Genomic DNA, 19,005 nt, shown 5'->3' on the forward strand with positions numbered 1-19,005 from the left:
GTTATGTTTTTTTGTTTGTTTGTTTGTTTGTTTGTTTTTTGCGGTACGCGGGCCTCTCACTGTTGTGGCCTCTTCCGTTGCGGGGCACAGGCTCCGGACACGCAGGCTCAGCGGCCACGGCTCACGGGCCCAGCCGCTCCGCGGCATGTGGGATCCTCCCGGACCGGGGCACGAACCCGTGTCCCCTGCATTGGTAGGCGGACCCTCAACCACTGCACCACTAGGGAGGCCCTATAGTTATGTTTTAACAAATGTGTAGACCAGTGAGACCTTTACCGCAGTCAAGATAGTGAGCATGTCCATCACCCCAAGGTATGCCCCTTGTGTTTGCTTCCTTCCACTCTGCGTGTCGCATCCTCCAAAATCTAGGCAACCATTGATCTTTTTTCTGTCAGTATATATACGTTTGTTCACATTTTCCTAGAATTTTATATAAATGGAGTAACTCAGGATGTATTCTTTTTTTATTGGTCTGACTTATTTCGTTCAACGTAATTATTTGTTGACTCATCCACGCGTCCCTTTTGTTGCTGACAAGTATTCCATTCTATAGTGAGAAATAATATATATATGCATTATATACATTATATATGTGTATTATATATATATATTATATATAAATGTATAATATATATATATATGTCTCTGCCCCTGAGTCTTGCTAATGTTTGGTCTTTGACCCAAGTTCCTGACACAGAGCTCCTAAAATCCTTTGGAATTTTCTGGGTGATGGAAGTGTCTTTTGTTCCTATGAGGTGATTCTTAGTGGGCTCCTGGATGGAGGGCTGGTCACTACAGAGACCAAGCCATGATTAGAACTTTCAGCCACAGCCCCATCCCCTGGAGAGGGGAGAGGAGCTGGAAATTGAGTTAATAATCAAGCATGCATATCTGATGAAGTCTCCATAAACATTCCCAAAGTATGGGGTTTTGAGAGCTTGCAGGTTACTGCAAAGCTTACGGTCTTTTGGGACTGAGCCCTTAACTTGTGGGATTTGCCGCTAACCCCAGGTAGATAGCGTCAGAACCAAATTGAATTGTAGGACACCCAGCTGGTGTCACAGCTTAGTGTGGGAAAACTCCTCACACATTTGGTGGCCAGAAGTGTGAAAATTGTTGTGAGCATGAGAGCAAGGGAAAAGACAGTGTGTTTTCCCTATAAGCATAAGGATATACCAGTTGGTTTTTTCATTCACTTGTTGGTGGATATTTGGCTTGTTTCTATTTAGTTTGTGGCTATTATGAATAATGCTGCTATGAAAATTCATGTGTAAGTCTTCGTATAGACATAGGTATTCATTTCTCTTGGGTAAATACCCAGATGTGGAATGGCTGGTACTCTTGTAGGTGATTGTTGAACTTTAAAAACAAAACAGAACAAAACAACAGCAACCTGCCAAATGGTCTTTCCAAAGTGGTTATACTATTTTACATTCCCAGCAGTAGTGTGTGAGAACCCCAGTTTTTGCATGTCCTTGCCAGCGCTTGGTATGGTCAGTCTTATAAATTTTAGCTATTCTAATAGCTATATAGTGGCATCTAGTTGTAGCTTTAATTTTCATTTTCCTGATGGCCAGTGATGTTGAACATCTTTTTATGTGCTTATTTGTCATCTGTATATCTTCCTTGGTGGAGTATCTGTGCAAATCTTTGGCCAATTTCTTGTTAATTTATTTTTATTATTGGGTTTTGAGAATTCTTATAAATCTGAATATAAGCCCTTTGTCAGATACATGATTTAAAAATATTTGAGATTATTATATATTTGCATGCAGTTGTAAGAAATAATGCAGAGAGATCTTGTGTGCCCCTTACACAGTTTTCCCCAAAGGAACATCTTATTACAACTACAGTGTAAGATCACAACCAGGGTGTTAACATTGATGTGGTCAATATACAGAACATTCCCATTACCGCAAGGATACTTCATGTTGCCTTTTTATTGTCACACTGCCCGTCTTGTCCCCAACCTCTCCTTAACCCTGGCATCCACTAATTTGTTCTTCACTTCTACAGTTCTGTCATTTCAAGAATCCTTCTGAGATTGGCTTTTTTCACGCAGCATAATTCTCTAGAGATTCATCCATGTTGTGTGTATCACTGGTTTATTCCTTTTTATTGTGGAGTTATAGTCCATGTTATGGCTATACCATAACAGTTTACCCATTGAAGGACATCTGATTTGTTTCCAGTTTTTAGCTGTTATAAATAATGCTTATAAACATTTGTGTAGAGTGAACACAAGTGAACATAAGTCTTCATTTCTCTGGTATAAATGTCCAGGTGTGCAACTTCTGGTCATGTGGTATTTGCATGCTTTTAAAGAAACTGCCACACTTTTCCAGAGTGGCTATACCATTTTACATTACCATCAACAATGTATGAGTGATCCAGTTTTTCCACATCATCACCACCATTTAGTATTGTCACTATTTTTTATTTGAGCCATTCTGAGATGTGTGTAGTCATATCTCACTATGGTTTTAATTGAATTTCCCTGATAGCTCATGATGTTGAATATCTGTTTTCATGTACTGATTGCCATTTATGTATCTTCTTTAGTGAATTTTGTTTTCATCTCTTTTGCTCCTGTTTTCATTGGATTATTTGCTTTTTTACTGTTGAATTTTGAGAATTATTTATATATCCTAGACACTAGTCCTTTGCAAATATATTTTTTCCCAGTCTGTAGCTTATCTCTTCATCCTCTTAACAGAGTCTTTCACAAAGCAAAAGATTTTGATTTTTATGGAGTCCAGTGTTTCTGGCTGTTTTTGTATTTCTTCTCTGTTCCCTTCTTCTCTTGCTCTCTTCCTTTGTGGTTTGATGACTTTGTTTAGTGGTATGCTAATATTCCTTTCTCTTTATCTTTTATGTAAAAAGTTTTCTATTTTTCATTTTTTTCCTAAGTGTGTTTGTAATTGCTTATTGAATCATTTTTACATGATTGCTTTACAGATCTTTGTCAGATGATTCTAACATCTCAGTCATCTCAGTGTTGGCATTTATTGACTGTCTTTTAAAATTCTTTTTGGCGTCTTCCTGGTTCTTGGTATAATGAGTGATTTTTATTTGAAACTTGGACAGTTGGGTATTATATTCTGAGATTCTAGATCATATTTAAACTTTGTTTTTGCCGCTTCAAGGGGTGTGTGTCACCTCATTATTGTCAGGTGGAGGCAGAAGTCCAGATTCCCTGCTTGGCCTTTGTTGGAGTGGCTGTGGCCGCTGTGTTTGGATGCAATAGAGTGATTATTGTCTAAAAGTTTCTGTCTAACTAGGGTTTGTCTTTTCTCATTCTTTGACTTATGAGAGGATACCTTTGTTGGGAGTTTCTTTTGTCTCTCTCCATTGGCATTTCCAGGTTGCTGCCTTCTTCAGCTCTAAGTCTGGGATATATGAGGCAATAAGAAAACCCAGGGAAATCTCGTGTCACTCCTTAGTTCCCGTGCTCCCCAGCTGATCTGCCTTCTCCTCTGTGCCTTTCAGAGGCTTCTCAGTTTTGTTTTATATGTTACATCCAGAGTTTTTAGCTGTACTTATCAGGAGGAATGGGAAAAAGTACACCAACTTACCTTTCCAGAAGAGTAAGTTGCACCGTTTTTAAAAAAGCTAACAGTAGATCGATCATAGGGATCATTTTATATTAGTACATAAATTGCATACTTAATCTTTTGCTTAAATTATTGCATTGTATTTCATTTTATAAATGTATCAATTTTTTGAAACCAGTCCCCTACTGATGGGCATTAAGGCTGTTTTCAATCTTTTGCTATTATAAATAATGCTTCAGTGAGTAATGTCATATGTATGTTTCAGTTTGCATGTATCCAGTATAGCTAAAAGATTACTTATGTGTTCATTTGATAGAAGAGTCACTTCGTCCTGAAGAAAATTAGAGTAGTTCATTTTAGACAGATCTAATTGTGAAAAAGTCTCTCCTTGTATGATACGTGCTTACCTCTACCTTCCTGTAACTTCCCTCATTGATTCTAGTTCTAACTGGGGATGAAGTTAGGACAAATCCCAGCCCCTCTTCCTTGTAGCAACCCTCAGATATTCAAAGATGAGTGTCCTTGACACCTACATCTTCTCTTCTCCAGCCTAAATAGTTTGAGTCGTTTTAACCATTTCTCATATGGCATGCCTTCCAGATATTCTGAATAAGACCTGGTTTGTTAAAGACACCTTCACACTTGGACACCTAGAGGGAAACAGAATACCGTAGTCTGTATGTAGACTAATTATTGCAATAGAACAGGACTTTGGCGGAAAAGATTTTGGGACAGCCCTGTCACAGTTTGAATTATATTCCCAGAGACACAGTAATGCCTTCCTTGCATGGAGTTGGTAGTATTTCTTGACTAAATGAATACACTTATAAACACTTGACTAAATGAATACACTTATAATGAATTAATGATTCCTGAACTTACGCTTGACTTAAATCCCCAATTTTGTTCACATGTACTTCTGCTTCTGATCTATATTTGTATGGTTGATTTGGGGGACATATGGCAGGACCTTACATTTGTCCCTGTTTAACTTCATGTCGTTAGAGCTATCCAGTCTTCCATTTTCAGATCATTTTGGATACTAATTCTGTCCTTTCGTGTTTTGTCTCTCCCAGTATCATGTCATCTGTAGATTTTTCTTGTGTGCCGTCAATATACTTTTCTGAGTATTTAAATGGGATATATTATACTCATATTTACATTAAAATATTTATACGATCTTAAAAAAAAGATAACTTCCTGGAAGTAGACTTGCTGGGTCAAAGGGTATGTGTACTTTACATTTTGATAGATAATGCCACGTGGCCTTCTGTAGAGATTGTCAGTCTGAATCACCCTGAATGTTGTCTGTATAGGCAGGACTCCTCTCATATGAGACAATTAGAGCCCAAAAGGTTATTTTGAAGCTCTAGATCACAGTGTGCAACCCTGATGTTATCTCTATGGACCTTCCTGGATTTCTTGAACAGTTTTTAATATAAAATTGTCTAAAATATAAGGAAAATATTTACTTCGATCAGTGGTCTCACTGTAAGGAGATTTTTGCTTTGTTGTTTGTATAGTATGTTTGGTATTGGGTTTTATAATTCTTCATTCTACCCAAGTAAACTTACATTTTCTTCAGTAGATTTCTCCATGGATATTAAATTCTCATTTGGGTTTGAATTATGCTCTTGTGGCTGATGATGTTAAGCAGTACATCAGTTAAGCAATTTTCTCAATTTAGTGGGTCATTCAAATTCACAGACATTTCTTGTGGTTTGTTATTGTTCACTGGTTTATTGTTACGATTTCCAACCCAAGTTTCTTCCAGGGATTTTTCTTTTTCTGATTAAATCAATAAGAGTGATGGGCAGGCTGCTAATTTTATCATTTTGAACGCACTCCTGCTGTGTATATATAATGGGTACTTTTGGCTTCATTTCTTTTCTCAACACAGTGTCCATGTTGTTGTGTATATCAGTTGTTTATTCTTTTTTTTAATTGCTATGTAATATCCCATTGCATGAACAGATCACAGTTTGTTTATCCATTCTCTTGTAGAATGCACTGTTCCAGCTTTTGGTTGTTACAAATAAGGCTGCTATGAACATTTTATACATGCCGTTTGGTGGACATGTCTTGCTATCTCTTTTAATATCTTTTAATCAGGATTGTTTTAATCTCACAAAATTGCCTGCCAAATTTATTTCTTACTTTGTTTACTTTCTCATACTTGCCTTTTCCTGAGATGGTAATCTTTTAAAATTCATTTAAGATAGAAGGCTTTGATTTTGGATCATGAATATAGTTGTGATAAAGAAAGAAGAATTAGTTGGTATGTAACTGCGGGAGGGCAAGTTAGATATGGCATGTGACCCTTTATCTGCATAGAATTCTGCAGGACTGTCCTATTCCTCAAAGTTGATATTTGAGCCCCTACCTCCCCCATGACAAAGTCTTTGGCAGAAGATAACCACCATTTCCAACTCCAGTGCCCTGCATATTCCTAATCCTTGGAGCTCTCCCCTAGCATCACCAGCAGAGTTGTCACCACCGGCTCATCCATTTGGCCTTTTGGTACTGCCAGGCGGCCTTAGTTAAGACCATTTTCTGCCTTTATTATAATCACCACTAACTGTATAATGTATATAGATTATGGTATACATGTGAATATCTTTTCAAAATGTACTTACATGCAATTAGTTACAGTTAATAGTGGGAGTTAGTTTTCTTTAGTCAATTTATATGCTGTAATTTGGAAACTTTTGCCAGTGACTAAGAAGTTTTACCTTTCACAGTAGCTCTCACATGTGGTATTTAGAGATATTTGAATGGTAACATCATAAAAATATTGGTAAATAGCCTTTCATTTACTATATCACTTGGTTAAACACATGGTTATTCAGTATAATTTTTGAACTAAAATAATATTCCATTTGATCACATTATGAGACAGTTAAGATATAGTTTAATGATGCATTCCTCTCCCCCTCCAACTGTGGAAAAAAGTTACCAAGCATCATTTATATATAATTAATTCAGTATTATTTCCTTTTTCTTAAAAAAAATAGCCCTTGTGTTTAAAATGTAAAACTTTCCCTCTTTTTCTCTTTCTGTTCTCAAAAATCCACTGTGGGTGATGTTGTTTTTGCTGATACACAGCTTTATCAGGTAGGACTCTTAAGTGTCATGTTGGACTCCACGGATATGTTGAACTTTCCAGGGGAAAACTTTCCAGACTGACTTTTCTACATTTGCTTGATCAGTTTTTGTGAATATCTTACGAAAATCACTGGCCTTTAAGGTTTAAGGTAGTTTTTGTATCAAAAACAAAATTATTGCACCAATTTTGCAAAAAAGTTTTAAGTGTTTTCTTCAGAAATATTGTTGCTATTTATCGCTGTCTTTCTGCATTATTCATTTGTGTGTTTCTCTGTGTTTTTTCTCTTATATGTATATGTGTTTGTGTTATTCTTAACATATATATATATTTTTTAAAACTGATACACATACCTAACCAGACTTTTTCTAATCTGTGTCCCATGAAATATATTAATCTGAGATGCTAAGTAGAGTGGCACAAAAAACATTATCAAATAAGTTTAATGTATCCCTTTTTGAGAGATTGACAATGCATATTAGCATATTAAAGGTTCTGGGGTTATGCAGTAAAGAAGTCTGTTTATCTCAGCATCTTCTAGAGATATTTGAGAGTGGGACACTTCATAACACACAGGGGTGTTCTGGGGATACTGATTTGGGAAATCCTGCAAAAAACTGAGTAAGGTTTTCTTGGTGGTGTTTCAACATATCAAATAAAATTGATTAAAAGTGGTTAAATTTTCAAGAAGTTAAAGCACTTAGCTGAATTGTACTTGGGGTGTATTAATTATCTTGTAGAAATTATGTTTTGAAATACAGCAATGATTTTTTTTGGTATGATCTTTTCCAGTACTTTTTATGGCCTTGACGAATTTGTAAAACTACTCTGAAAATTCTGTTTTTTTGTTGGAAAGGGATTGTTGTTGTTATTGTCTTTATTTGCTCAATTGTTTCTCTTCTATAAGAATTTGCTTTTATCTTTAAAAAACATGTTTACTGTTTCAGATAGCGTTACACAGGAAAGGAGGCCTCCCAAACTAGCCTTTATGTCAAGAGGTGTTGGGGACAAAGGTTCATCCAGTCATAATAAACCAAAGGCTACAGGTATGGATTAATAGAATACAGTTCTTAGTTATTTACATGATTTTTTATTTGCCATAGCATTGAAAAAAGGTTAAAAGGTATTACTCCTTAATGTATATGTAGACTTTCTTCTTGCAAACATTTTTAGGTGTTTACTAAAAAATGTTTATAGATGGTGTTGCTTAAGCCAAGGGTTCGCAACCTTTTCTAAATGATGAAAAGTTTCCTGTGGGGACCTGTGTCTTTTTCTGGTCCATATACGCTGGTTTTTGGAATTCCCTACCTGTAACATTTGTATATATAGTTTAGAGTTGCACTGTACAAAATAGTCATTTATGGATAATGTTTATAGGATAAAGTATGCTAGAGATTATGTGGATTTTGCTAACAGAGGTGGCACAAATTAAATTATTAAGCAAAAATTTTTGTCTTTCTTCCAGAGACTCCCTTACAATACATGTGGAGTTTTTAGTTGTTTTTTTTGGTTAGCTTCCACATATTTCATAGATGTATAGGGTGGTAGTTATACAAGCTAAACAGCTAATTTAAAAAGCTGCAGGAATTTTTAACTCAGATGTAGGTTAAGAAAATAATGTTTTTTCCTCAATTATCTAGTGAAGAAAACTTTTTCAGCTTATTTAAAAGGAAATTGTACTTTAAGAAATATTTTATGTGACATCGGACCCTGGGAGATGTAGAATTCAATAGAATATATAAGTGATAGATAGTATTTTTTATGTTAACCTATAGCTCTAGATAGGCTAGCACCAATTTGCTACTCTCACTTAAATATGAATAGCCTAAAGAGTTTCTTAAGATATGTGTACTACTTATGTTGTAGCAGATCTTAGTTATAGGTATGAAGTGTAAAGTTACCTGCTTTAAATTGAAAAAGAATTCAGATTTTGTTGTAGGTTCTAGAGACCCCACTGCTCTCAATGATGGCATGTCCTCTTAGTAATGAGGCAGGGGAATGTCTTGATGTGTCTGTGGCATAGCTACACTAAATTTTCTTACATTTAATAAATCTAATGTATAAGAAATAATACTGCTTCACTTTTTCAGAGACATGAAGATATTCAGCACGGGATTTGTTGACTAACAATTACAAAATGTTTAAACCTTAAATCTTTTAAACTTAATTTACGCATCTATTTATATACATTTGAAGACTGCCTTCTTTTGAGGGCTACCGTTTTAAAATAACATGTTAAGTTTGTGAACCAAGAGGTTCACTGGGGAATGGTGATTTTGACATTTGGAAATAAGCCATAGTACATGAAATGATATTTTAAAGCAGTTTGTTTAAAAAAAAAAAAAAAAAAAAGGCAGGCTTTTCTTTTAACTTAACTCCTGTTCCCTCTTATATTGTTTCTTGGGCTGAAGAACCTTTTTGACACTGCAAAAATGGTTACCAAAATTTTAAAAGCTGAAGGCACTAATAAAATATATTGTGTTTGTATACATCTGTTTGTTGTGTAAATAATTGTTAACACCGTATACATATTATTTTCTCTTACGGAAAAACTTTCACACCATATTGACTTTATTTTTAAAAGGAACTTTTCTTGTTCCATAGGATCTACCTCAGACCCTGGAAATAGAAACAGATCTGAATTATTTTATACCTTAAATGGGTCTTCTGTTGACTCACAACCACAATCCAAATCAAAAAATTCATGGTATATTGATGAAGGTAATCTATAATTTTGGTGTTCTTTATAATGATTCTCTACTTTAAACTCACTAGAGAAAAAAGGGCTTTTTCACCAATATAGATAGTTTTTGGAAACAGAATGAGTAGACCATTCTTTATTAATATTGCTGAATTAAAATATTATACACAATTTGAACTGCACTGCTGTTAAGGTTAATGTAATATTTAGAAAATGTATTAGCAGCTTGTTCTCTGCACTTCATTGATCTGTTTAAGGTAGAAGATCTCTAGAATCAATTGAATCATTTAAAGACTTTACTATCTTGATATCCTTTTTTTTTGATACCACTTTTAAAAAACTCTACCTTCCCTTGGTTCTGGGACATCACTTTCTTCTGGTTTATTCTTTTTTCTTTTGTTCATCTGTTCAACAAGTATATATTGAATGCTTACTGTGTGTCAGAAACAGATGAAGAATTGCAGTCTTGATGAGTATAATGAAGGCATATGATGCTGTGAGAGTATATTAAGGGATGCTTTTACTTGAGGGGCTCAGGGATACTTCTAGGAGGAAGTGACATGAGCTTAGATTTACCAGGGGAGTGATAGATAACAAATTGAAATGGGGCAGAAGAACGTTTTAGGCAGAAAGAAAGTAAAGGCCTTATGGTAAAATGGAGCTGGTGTTTGCCAAGGACCAAAGAGAGCCAGAGTAGCCAGAACAGAGAGATAGAACATTTTATGAGATGAGAATGGAATGGCAAACAAGGCCAGGTCATGTGGAGCCTGGTGTATCCTATTAAAAGGAAATGGCAAGCCACTGAAGGATTTTCAGCAAGGGGTTTGCAGGGTTTGCCTTTTGAAAAGATGATTGTGGCTGCAGGGTGGACAGTGGACTGAACCTGGGGCTGTGTGAATGCAAGGACACCGTTGAAGGCTGCTGATAGGCTCAGCCGTAGATTATAGTAGCTGGGGCTAGACTTGTTGGGGAAGGGATGGGGAGAGGTGGATGGCTATGAGATATCAGAAGTGAATTGACAGGATTCACAGATAGATTGAAAGTGAGAGGTAAGGAAGAAAGAGGTGTGAGTGATGACTCCTAGTTTTCTGCCTGCATACTTAGGTGATGGTGATGGATTAGGTGATTGTGGAGGAAAGTGATGGATTTGCTTTGAATATGTTGAGTTTGAGGAGGCTTTTAAACTTCCCAGAGTTGATTTGTCAAGCGGGCAGTTGCATATGCAGATCTGGAGCTTAAAAGAGATGTTAAGAGCTGGAGAAATAAATTGGTAGGTTGCCTTCACATATGTGGTGATTAAAATCCTGTGAATAGTATCACCTATGGAGAAAGTAGGGATGGAGGGTGTGGCTTAAGTCTGAGCCTTGAGGAGCATAATGGCTGGGGGAGGAGAAGTCTTCAAAGGAGACGGAGAAAAGGTAACCAGAGGATGTGGGCCAAACAAGAGGTTATTGGGTCAAGAAGCCAAGGAGCTAATAGATACCAGTGTCGAATGCTTCTGAGAGGGCAAATAAGATAAAGACCACACAAAAACCCGTTGGATTTAGCCAGTGGCAGTCGCTGATGGCCTTGTGAGTTATGTTTTTACGGAGCGAGGAGATGGAGACACGAGTCCAGTTGCCTAAAATGTAAGTTTCGGCTTCATCCTGGACCTCCTCTCTCTCTCTCATTAGTCACATCCAGATGTCACCAAGTCCTAGGGATTTCCTCCTCTTTAATATCACTAGAATCCTTCCCCTCTCTTCATTTCTGAAACCACTGCCTTAGTTCAGATCCTTTCCTTTGTTTTTTTGCTGTCTGGATTAATATAGTGACCTTCTAGGTGGTCCAAAAAGACATATGAAGTAATGAAATTTGTATGGAATAGGCCTGCATCCTTAAATTAGAAAATAGAAGCAATTTACTTGTAAAAGAACATCATATCTGTAGTTGTTTTACTTACACATTTTAAAGGCTAGTCTTTATAACATTTGATTCATTTATTCAAATTTTTTTTAATTACACATATTGAGTATTTTCTTGTGTTAGTGGCTCTACCGAGTGTTATGGATCCAACCATGGAAAAGACTAACAAATAACAAAGTTCCTCGTTGTAGGGAGCTTATATTCTAGTTGGTATGATAGACAATAAATGTATAGACAGACAAGGTAACTGTGACATGTGCAATGAAGGAAATGAACAAGGTGATAGCAGCTGGTGGCTCCAGAGGTGGTTTGGGAAAGAGTCTTTGAGGAAATGATATTTGTGTTGAGATCTGGATGATGTGACTGAAACTGCCAGAAAAAGAGCTTGAGAAGAGCATTCTAGGCAGAGGAAATAGTAAAGGCAGAGGTCCTAAGGTGAGAAATTATATTTGGGGAACAGGAAGTAGGCCAGAGTGGCTGCAGCAGAGTAGGCAAGGAAAAGAGGTGTATGAAATGAGTTTGTAGGGGTAGGTAGGAGCCAGATCATTTAGGACCTAGTAAGTGTTGGTAAGAAATTTAGTATTTATTGTAAGAGTACTGGAAAGCCATTGATGGTTTTAAACAAGGGAATGATACAAGATCATGTAAGATCTTTAAATTTTACAAAGATCTCTCTAGTTGTGGTATGGTAATTAGATTGGAGAGGGGCGAGAAGAGGGACAGAGAGTCCAGGTAAGAGACTGGTTGCAGGGTGAAAGACGGTGGTGGCTTTGACTGGGGAGATGATGGTAGAGGGTAAGAGGGGTGGACAAATTTGAGGTATAGTTTGGAGGTAGAAACAACAGATCTTGCTCTATGGAATTGAGTGTTGGGCTTGGGGGGGTTGAAGGTTTGGGAAAGAAAATAATAACTTAAATTTTTAGATTAAGTATCATCAGTAAAGAATCTTAAATGGATAAGGTATAAAGTACAGTGAACACCCATGGAGTCGCTACTCACTTTAAGGCAAAGCACATTATCATTCCCTTTGAAATCCCCTCAGTGCTTCTTCCTAGTTTTGTTCTTTTCACTCTCCTCTGAGCTACCATCATCTTTAATTTAGTGTTTATCACTCTCTTGGTTTTCGTTATCACTTTATGAGTTTGTCCATCTAAACAGCATACTGTTAGTTCTGCATGGTTTTGAGCTTTATATACAAGGAATCAGACTGTATGTATATTGTGTAATTTCGTCCCTCAACATTATGTTTCTAGATTCATCCAAGTTGTAGTATGTGATGATGATTTATTTGTTTTCATTGCTGTATAGCATTCCATTCCATTCCATTTCATTTCTGTGAAATATGGTATTTAAATATACCACAATGTAACTATCCATTCGACCATTGATGGACATTTGAATTGGTTTTATTTTCTTGCTATTATTAACAGCTCTGCTATTAACATTCTTACCCATGCCTAGGGTATGTACCTAGGAGTGGAATTACTAGATGTACATGGGATATGCACATCTTTCCTTTACTAAATAATGCCAAACTGTTTCCTGGAATAGTTAATACTAATTCACACTCCCATCAGCTTTGTGTAAGGGTATCATTGACTCCTCATCCTCACCAACAGTTAATGTTCTAAGACCTTTACCTTTTGAAATGCTATCTCATGTTGATTTTGACTTCCTTTTATGTATTTACTAGTGAGGGCAAGAACCTTTTCATTGATTTGTTGGTGACTTAGGTTTCTTTTTTTGTGAGCTCCCTTTTCAAGTCTTTTGTCCATTTTTTTTCTATTTTTTTCTGGTCTTTTGAAAAAATTGATTTATAGACCTTTTTCAAATTCTAATCCTTTGTCAAAAATAAGGATTACAAGTATTTTCTCCTTGTTTGTGGCTCATATTTTTACTCTTGCTCTGATGCCTTTTAATGGACATGTATCTCTTAATTTTAATGTGGTCATATTTGTCAGTCTTTTCCTTTTTGGTTTGTATACTCATGTTTAAGATATTTCTCTCTACCCTAAAGTCATAAAGAACATTCTTCTATATTCTCTTCCAAAATTTGTAGTTTTGCCTTTGACATTTTTCTTTAAGACATCTGGAAATTGTTTTTGTGTAGAGTATGACAGAGGAGTCCAATTTAATTTTTTAAAAATATGGATAGTTGATTATCTCAATGCTGTTTATTAAGGAGTTTGTTCTTTCCACACTGATTTGCAGTACCTGCCTGGCAACTGTATTAGTTGTTTTAATGAAACAGCTTTTGGCTTTGTTTCTTTTTATTGGATGTTTGTTTTCTCTTCCATTAATTTCTGTTTTTGTGTTTATTCTTTCCTCTTGACTACTTTTTGGGAGGTTATTCTGTTGTTTTTCGAACTTCCTAAGTTGTATGCTGAGTTTATTAATATTACCTTTCCTTTTTTTCTAAAATGAACTATTAAGTCTATACATTTCTTTTATAAGTATTACTTAGTTGTGTTCAAGTATTTATCTTTTCTTTATTTTAAAAATTTACATTATCATTTCTTCTTTGATTCATTTGTTATTTAGAAGCATCTTTCTTAAATTTTTTGCTCTCTTTTTTGTATTGGTTTTTGTAACTTAATTGTGTTTTGGACAAAGAATATAACCTATACAATTCCAATCAGTAACGTTTTTTATTGGTTTGAATAAATGGGTGCCGTTTACCGAAGAAGAAAAATTTGGAGGTGGGGATGTGAATCAAGAACACTGACTTGGAGGTAGTAAGTTTGTGATGCTTATGAGAATCATACTAGAAGAGGTCAGGTGGGCAGGTGGACTTATGTATATATTAATCTTTAGAGATGTAGGGCATATTTAATATTCTTGAATAAATTTCTCTAATTAAGAATAATTTCTTATAGTTGCTGAAGACCCTGCAAAATCGCTTACGGAGATCTCTCCAGACTTTGGACACGCTTCACCACCACTGCAGCCTCCTTCCATGAACTCACTATCCAGCGAGAACAGATTTCATTCTTTACCATTTAGTCTGACAAAGATGCCCAACACCAATGGAAGTATTAGCCACAGTCCGCTCTCTCTGTCAGTTCAGTCTGTGATGGGAGAGCTAAACAATGCACCTGTGCAGGAGAGTCCACCCTTGGCCGTATCTTCTGGTAACTCACATGGCCTGGAAGTGGGCTCGCTGGCCGAGGTTAAAGAGAATCCTCCTTTCTATGGGGTAATCCGTTGGATTGGTCAGCCGCCAGGACTCAATGAAGTACTGGCTGGACTGGAACTGGTAATTTAATTTGACCTAAAAATTACATTTCTTTTCTGTCTGGGGTTTTGTACAGATCTTTCCCTACTCTTTGCTTTTTGGTGAAATATTTTATTTATCCACAAAGCCATCACTAGAGAAAAATTTTATTACCACGCTGCCTGACATCCTTTGCCACCCATTGAGCATCTGATCCACTTATTCTTAATGTTAGTTGATCTATGTTCGAGGAATGAAAGTAGATTTTTAGGCTAATATGTTTAGGCTCATTATATTAAACAGAATGCAGTAAGGAAAGCAAACTGTTACCAGTTTTTATTTTATTTTTTTCTTAGCTTCCCTCCTGCAATCAGTTCTAATATTTCTATCATTGACTTTAAGATTAATCGCCATTTTTAGCGACCTTTTGAGATCTTTGGTAGAGGGAAAGATTTTGGAGATTAGAAAGCATATTGCTTGACATTTCATAATCAGAAAGAGAATTTGAGTACATTTAGCTTTTATTTAAATATATTTCTTGTTTTTTTATGTGTTGGTTTACAGAACAGTGAATGCTATTTTTCTCTTTGGGTTGTTAAAATAAACAACCCCTTCTGGCCCCCTCTCTGCACTAGTTTTAATGCTTTTGGAAATGGTGCAGGGAAGTCAGTTAACCAGGGAAGGTTTAACATGTATTCTGAAGGGAAATACGTTGAGGATTTTATGCTGGAATAAGGCATTAATTTCTCAGATCGTCAGCTGTGGGCTGAAACACTGATTAGTTAACCCCTTTTTCCTGATGGAGTTCTCAGTACGGGTGTGACAACGGAATTCTAAGAAAGGGTAAACTTGAAACAAGTCTTAGTTCTTTGTATACCATCTTTGCAAGATGGAGAATAATGCATGTCTAAGCTTTTTTTTTTTTTTCTTTTTCAGGAAGACGAGTGTGCAGGCTGTACAGATGGAACCTTTAGGGGTACTCGGTATTTCACCTGTGCCCTGAAGAAGGCGCTGTTTGTTAAACTGAAGAGCTGCCGGCCGGACTCTAGGTTTGCGTCCCTGCAGCCAGTTTCCAATCAGATCGAACGCTGTAACTCTTTAGGTATTTGTATGCCTTTCATTTATTCATCAATCTGGAATGACTCTAGTTCTGACCGCATGTCATTTTGCAGTAGTTGGTAGTAAACAGTGTTTCTTTCTTTCCTGCCAGTGTTCATCAAGCTTTTAAATCAGAAAAAAATTATTACTTGGTGTATGAGAAAGTTACAGTTATCCTAAGAGGGGACATTTTAAAAAAAGTATTAGCCAGGAAACCATGCTTGAGACTTAAAAATTGGGAAATAGTGGGATTTATTTTCCCCTTCCTGTTGATTACAGACATTTAATTTTCAACAACCCAGGAGGTAGAGATTGAAATGTGGCCTTCTTTATGGCACTGATTTTCCTCTCTCTGTATTGTTCAAGTACATCAATAAGCATATCTTATCAAGAAGTCAGCATTATTATAAGAAGTAGTTTTAATTGCTTGATGAAGGACAGATCTCATCCCTTATAGTAGGTGGCAGCTTCCTGATACTATTCCTTTCCAGTTTTGGATAATCGTGGTGAAGCATCTTGAGGGTTAAACAGGTATAAATAGGAAAGCCATCTTTATGAAAAATAATTTTTCTTACAGTTGAAGGTAGTGCTTTGGAATTTTTTGTTTTCTTTTCCAACTTGAAAATGGAACATCTTCAGACAAATAAAATATTTGGGGAACAAAATATTTTACTTGGCAGATGCTTTTTTACGTTACTTGATACTCTAAAGTGTTTTTTAAATTGTGGAGGAAGTAAGGTTGAAAACGAACATTAGCATTTTTTATAAGCCAAGCTGAATAACAATTAACCAAAACCTACCTTTAACTTAGTTTTAAGTTGGGTAATAAATTGTGCATCAAAATACAAAAAGATATTTTTAAGTGAAGAAATATGTATGGGAATACATAACTATAATAGTTTAAAAGAATTATTTTCATTTTTATCTTTGCAGCATTTGGAGGCTACTTAAGTGAAGTAGTAGAAGAAAATACTCCACCAAAAATGGAAAAAGAAGGTTTAGAGATAATGATTGGAAAGAAGAAAGGTATCCAGGGTCATTACAATTCTTGTTACTTAGACTCAACCTTATTCTGGTAAGTTTAAAATTAATGCAGTAGGAATATAGTGCCATGGGGGCAGGTGTGTGTGTTTCTGTGTGTGTGTGTTGGAGAGAGAGAGAAAGAGAGAGAGAAAGAAACTGCTAATTGCTTCTGAGTGGAGAAACTGGGGGCTGGGGTTCAGGAGAGAAAGGGAGATTTGCATTTCACTATATACTCCTTGGAAGCTACTGAATGTTGCCTCATGTGCCTGTATCCAAAAAATTAATATAAAAAATAATGCAGTGAATGATGGATAAGAGGTGAATGCTAGTGTTACAGGTGGTACAGATATTCTGAGGGTATGTGGGAAATCATAGGACTGAAGAGAATAAGTACAGGATCTTTGTGCACAAATCAAATAACTTGTCATAAGCCATTGACTGGCTTGTGTGTTTGTTTTACTAGGCAGAGGCAATCATAAAACTACTTTATTTTAAAGAAGTATTTTCAGTAGAAGCACAGTTGCCCTCGTATATGTAGTTTGTTCCAAAGTAGAACGATTTAACATGGCAAGAATGTTTACACTCTGAAGCTTGAACCAAGTTAAACTGAGCATAACCTGCCAGCTCTGTACAGCCATGTTGTAAGAATTAGGAAGTTAATGGGATGTTAAAATTTTAAAGACAGGGAGAAGAATAAAAGTGGTGGGCCATTTTTTGGGCAGAATACTTTGTCTCTCAGAGGTGTTGACAAAAGCAAGAATTGATGTAATATTCTTCAGATTTTCTGATAAAAATCTGTTTAGCCAAATTTTCTTTTTCTTTGATATCAGCAAGTCACTGCTGTTAGTCACTGACAAGTGACTTTGACATTTAAAGGAATTCAGATTTCTGCAAAGGGCTGTGGAGAGAGAGAAGTATAATATCTAGAGTGTGTTACATATTGGGTATGTGTTTGCCTTGGGAAATTAGTTTCCAAACTTTCTCCTCTGTTGTAGTTTGACTCAGATTTGTAGGCCTTCTTTCAGCTTTTGCAAAGAAGTTTTCCAGTGTACTGAAGGTGTATTTTTAATCCTTTAACACTGTCAATCTATAGTTTGCCTTCTTGATATTAGTATTCTCCTTAGGATCTCTAGGCCCTGATGATTGAACCATGGGAACCTTGACAGGGGTCTTGGTTACCTGTATTAATAAAAAACACTAATTTGTATGTTATTTGTTCTCCAGACTTTGTGATTTTTCTCTTCATATTCTTTTTAGTATGTGTTTCTCAAAAATTAGTACATTTACAGCATGAGGAAAAATATTCTTTTTATTTTGCAGCTTGTTTTCTTTTAGTTCCGTTCTGGACACTGTGTTACTTAGACCCAAAGAAAAGAATGATGTAGAATATTATAGTGAAACTCAAGAGCTGCTGAGGACAGAAATCGTTAATCCTCTGAGAATGTAAGTAGAAGATAGTTATTTTTGCCTTTAGGTGGTATCCTAGGTGCTGTTTTTTGGTACAGTAATTAATTTATTCCCTGCTTTCCTTTAATGAGAAATGGGAGAGAATTAGTTCTCTTGATAATGTATTAACATCTTTTTTAACTTTCGGTCCTTGTATTGTCTTTATTTTTAAAAGAAGATTTCTGTTCAGTCTTTGTTGCTACTTTTATTTATTTTTTAAAATTTTAATTTAATTTATTTATTTCATTATTTTTTGGCTGTGTTGGGTCTTCATTGCTGCACACGGGCTTTCTCTAGTTGTGGTGAGCAGGGACTACTCTTTGTTGCTGTGCGCGGGCTTTGCGGTGGCTTCTCTTGTTGCGGAGCACAGGCTCTAGGTGCACGGGCTTCAGTAGTTGCGGGGTGTGGGCTCAGCAGTTGCTGCGCACGGGCTCTAGGGCACATGGGCTTCAGTAGTTTCAGTGCGTGGGCTCAGTAGTTAATGGCTCTCCGGCTGTAGAGCACAGTCTCAGTAGTTGTGGCGCACGGGCTTAGTTGCTCCGTGGCATGTGGGATCTTCCCAGACCAGGGATCGAACCTGTGTCCCCTGCATTGGCAGGCAGATTCTTAACCACTGCACCACCAGGGAAGTCCCGTGTACTGTCTTTACTTCTTTAACATTTTAAATCTGGCCAAGGTGTAGCACATAGTGTATGCCATGAAATGATTAAACCATTATGGTAGAGTGTACTACAGTTCAGCAATTACAGTAGGTTTATGAAAGCTGATATACAGTATTTGGGATTCGTATCTTCTCCAATACTACCCCTAATGTAATCATGCTTATTAGTTTAATCGGTATGATCTGGCTTCTTAAACTTAATTTTATCTGAATGAATAGCAGCGAGGGAAATTTTTATTTATAGAGTAGCAAGTATTTAATAGTTTTATGTTAGAAATACATGAGATGTATTTTATTAAC

The 19,005-nt window shown here is 36.2% G+C and overlaps 1 protein-coding gene across 4 annotated transcripts in view; it reads left to right on the plus strand.

Annotated features, from left to right (window-relative positions):
• The window catches only part of CYLD (CYLD lysine 63 deubiquitinase), a 60,964-nt gene that overhangs the window by 29,191 nt on the left and 12,768 nt on the right, over nt 1–19,005 (plus strand). For all 4 annotated transcript variants that reach the window (XM_055078863.1, XM_007110779.4, XM_055078865.1 and 1 more), the window contains 6 exons: nt 7,605–7,703; nt 9,262–9,378; nt 14,140–14,519; nt 15,414–15,579; nt 16,509–16,650; nt 17,919–18,041. In XM_055078863.1, the coding sequence (XP_054934838.1) occupies nt 7,605–7,703; nt 9,262–9,378; nt 14,140–14,519; nt 15,414–15,579; nt 16,509–16,650; nt 17,919–18,041 (1,027 nt within the window). The remainder of the gene's footprint in view (nt 1–7,604; nt 7,704–9,261; nt 9,379–14,139; nt 14,520–15,413; nt 15,580–16,508; nt 16,651–17,918; nt 18,042–19,005) is intronic.

The sequence above is a fragment of the Physeter macrocephalus genome, chromosome 17 (assembly GCF_002837175.3).
Source record: "Physeter macrocephalus isolate SW-GA chromosome 17, ASM283717v5, whole genome shotgun sequence".
NCBI lineage: Eukaryota > Metazoa > Chordata > Mammalia > Artiodactyla > Physeteridae > Physeter > Physeter macrocephalus.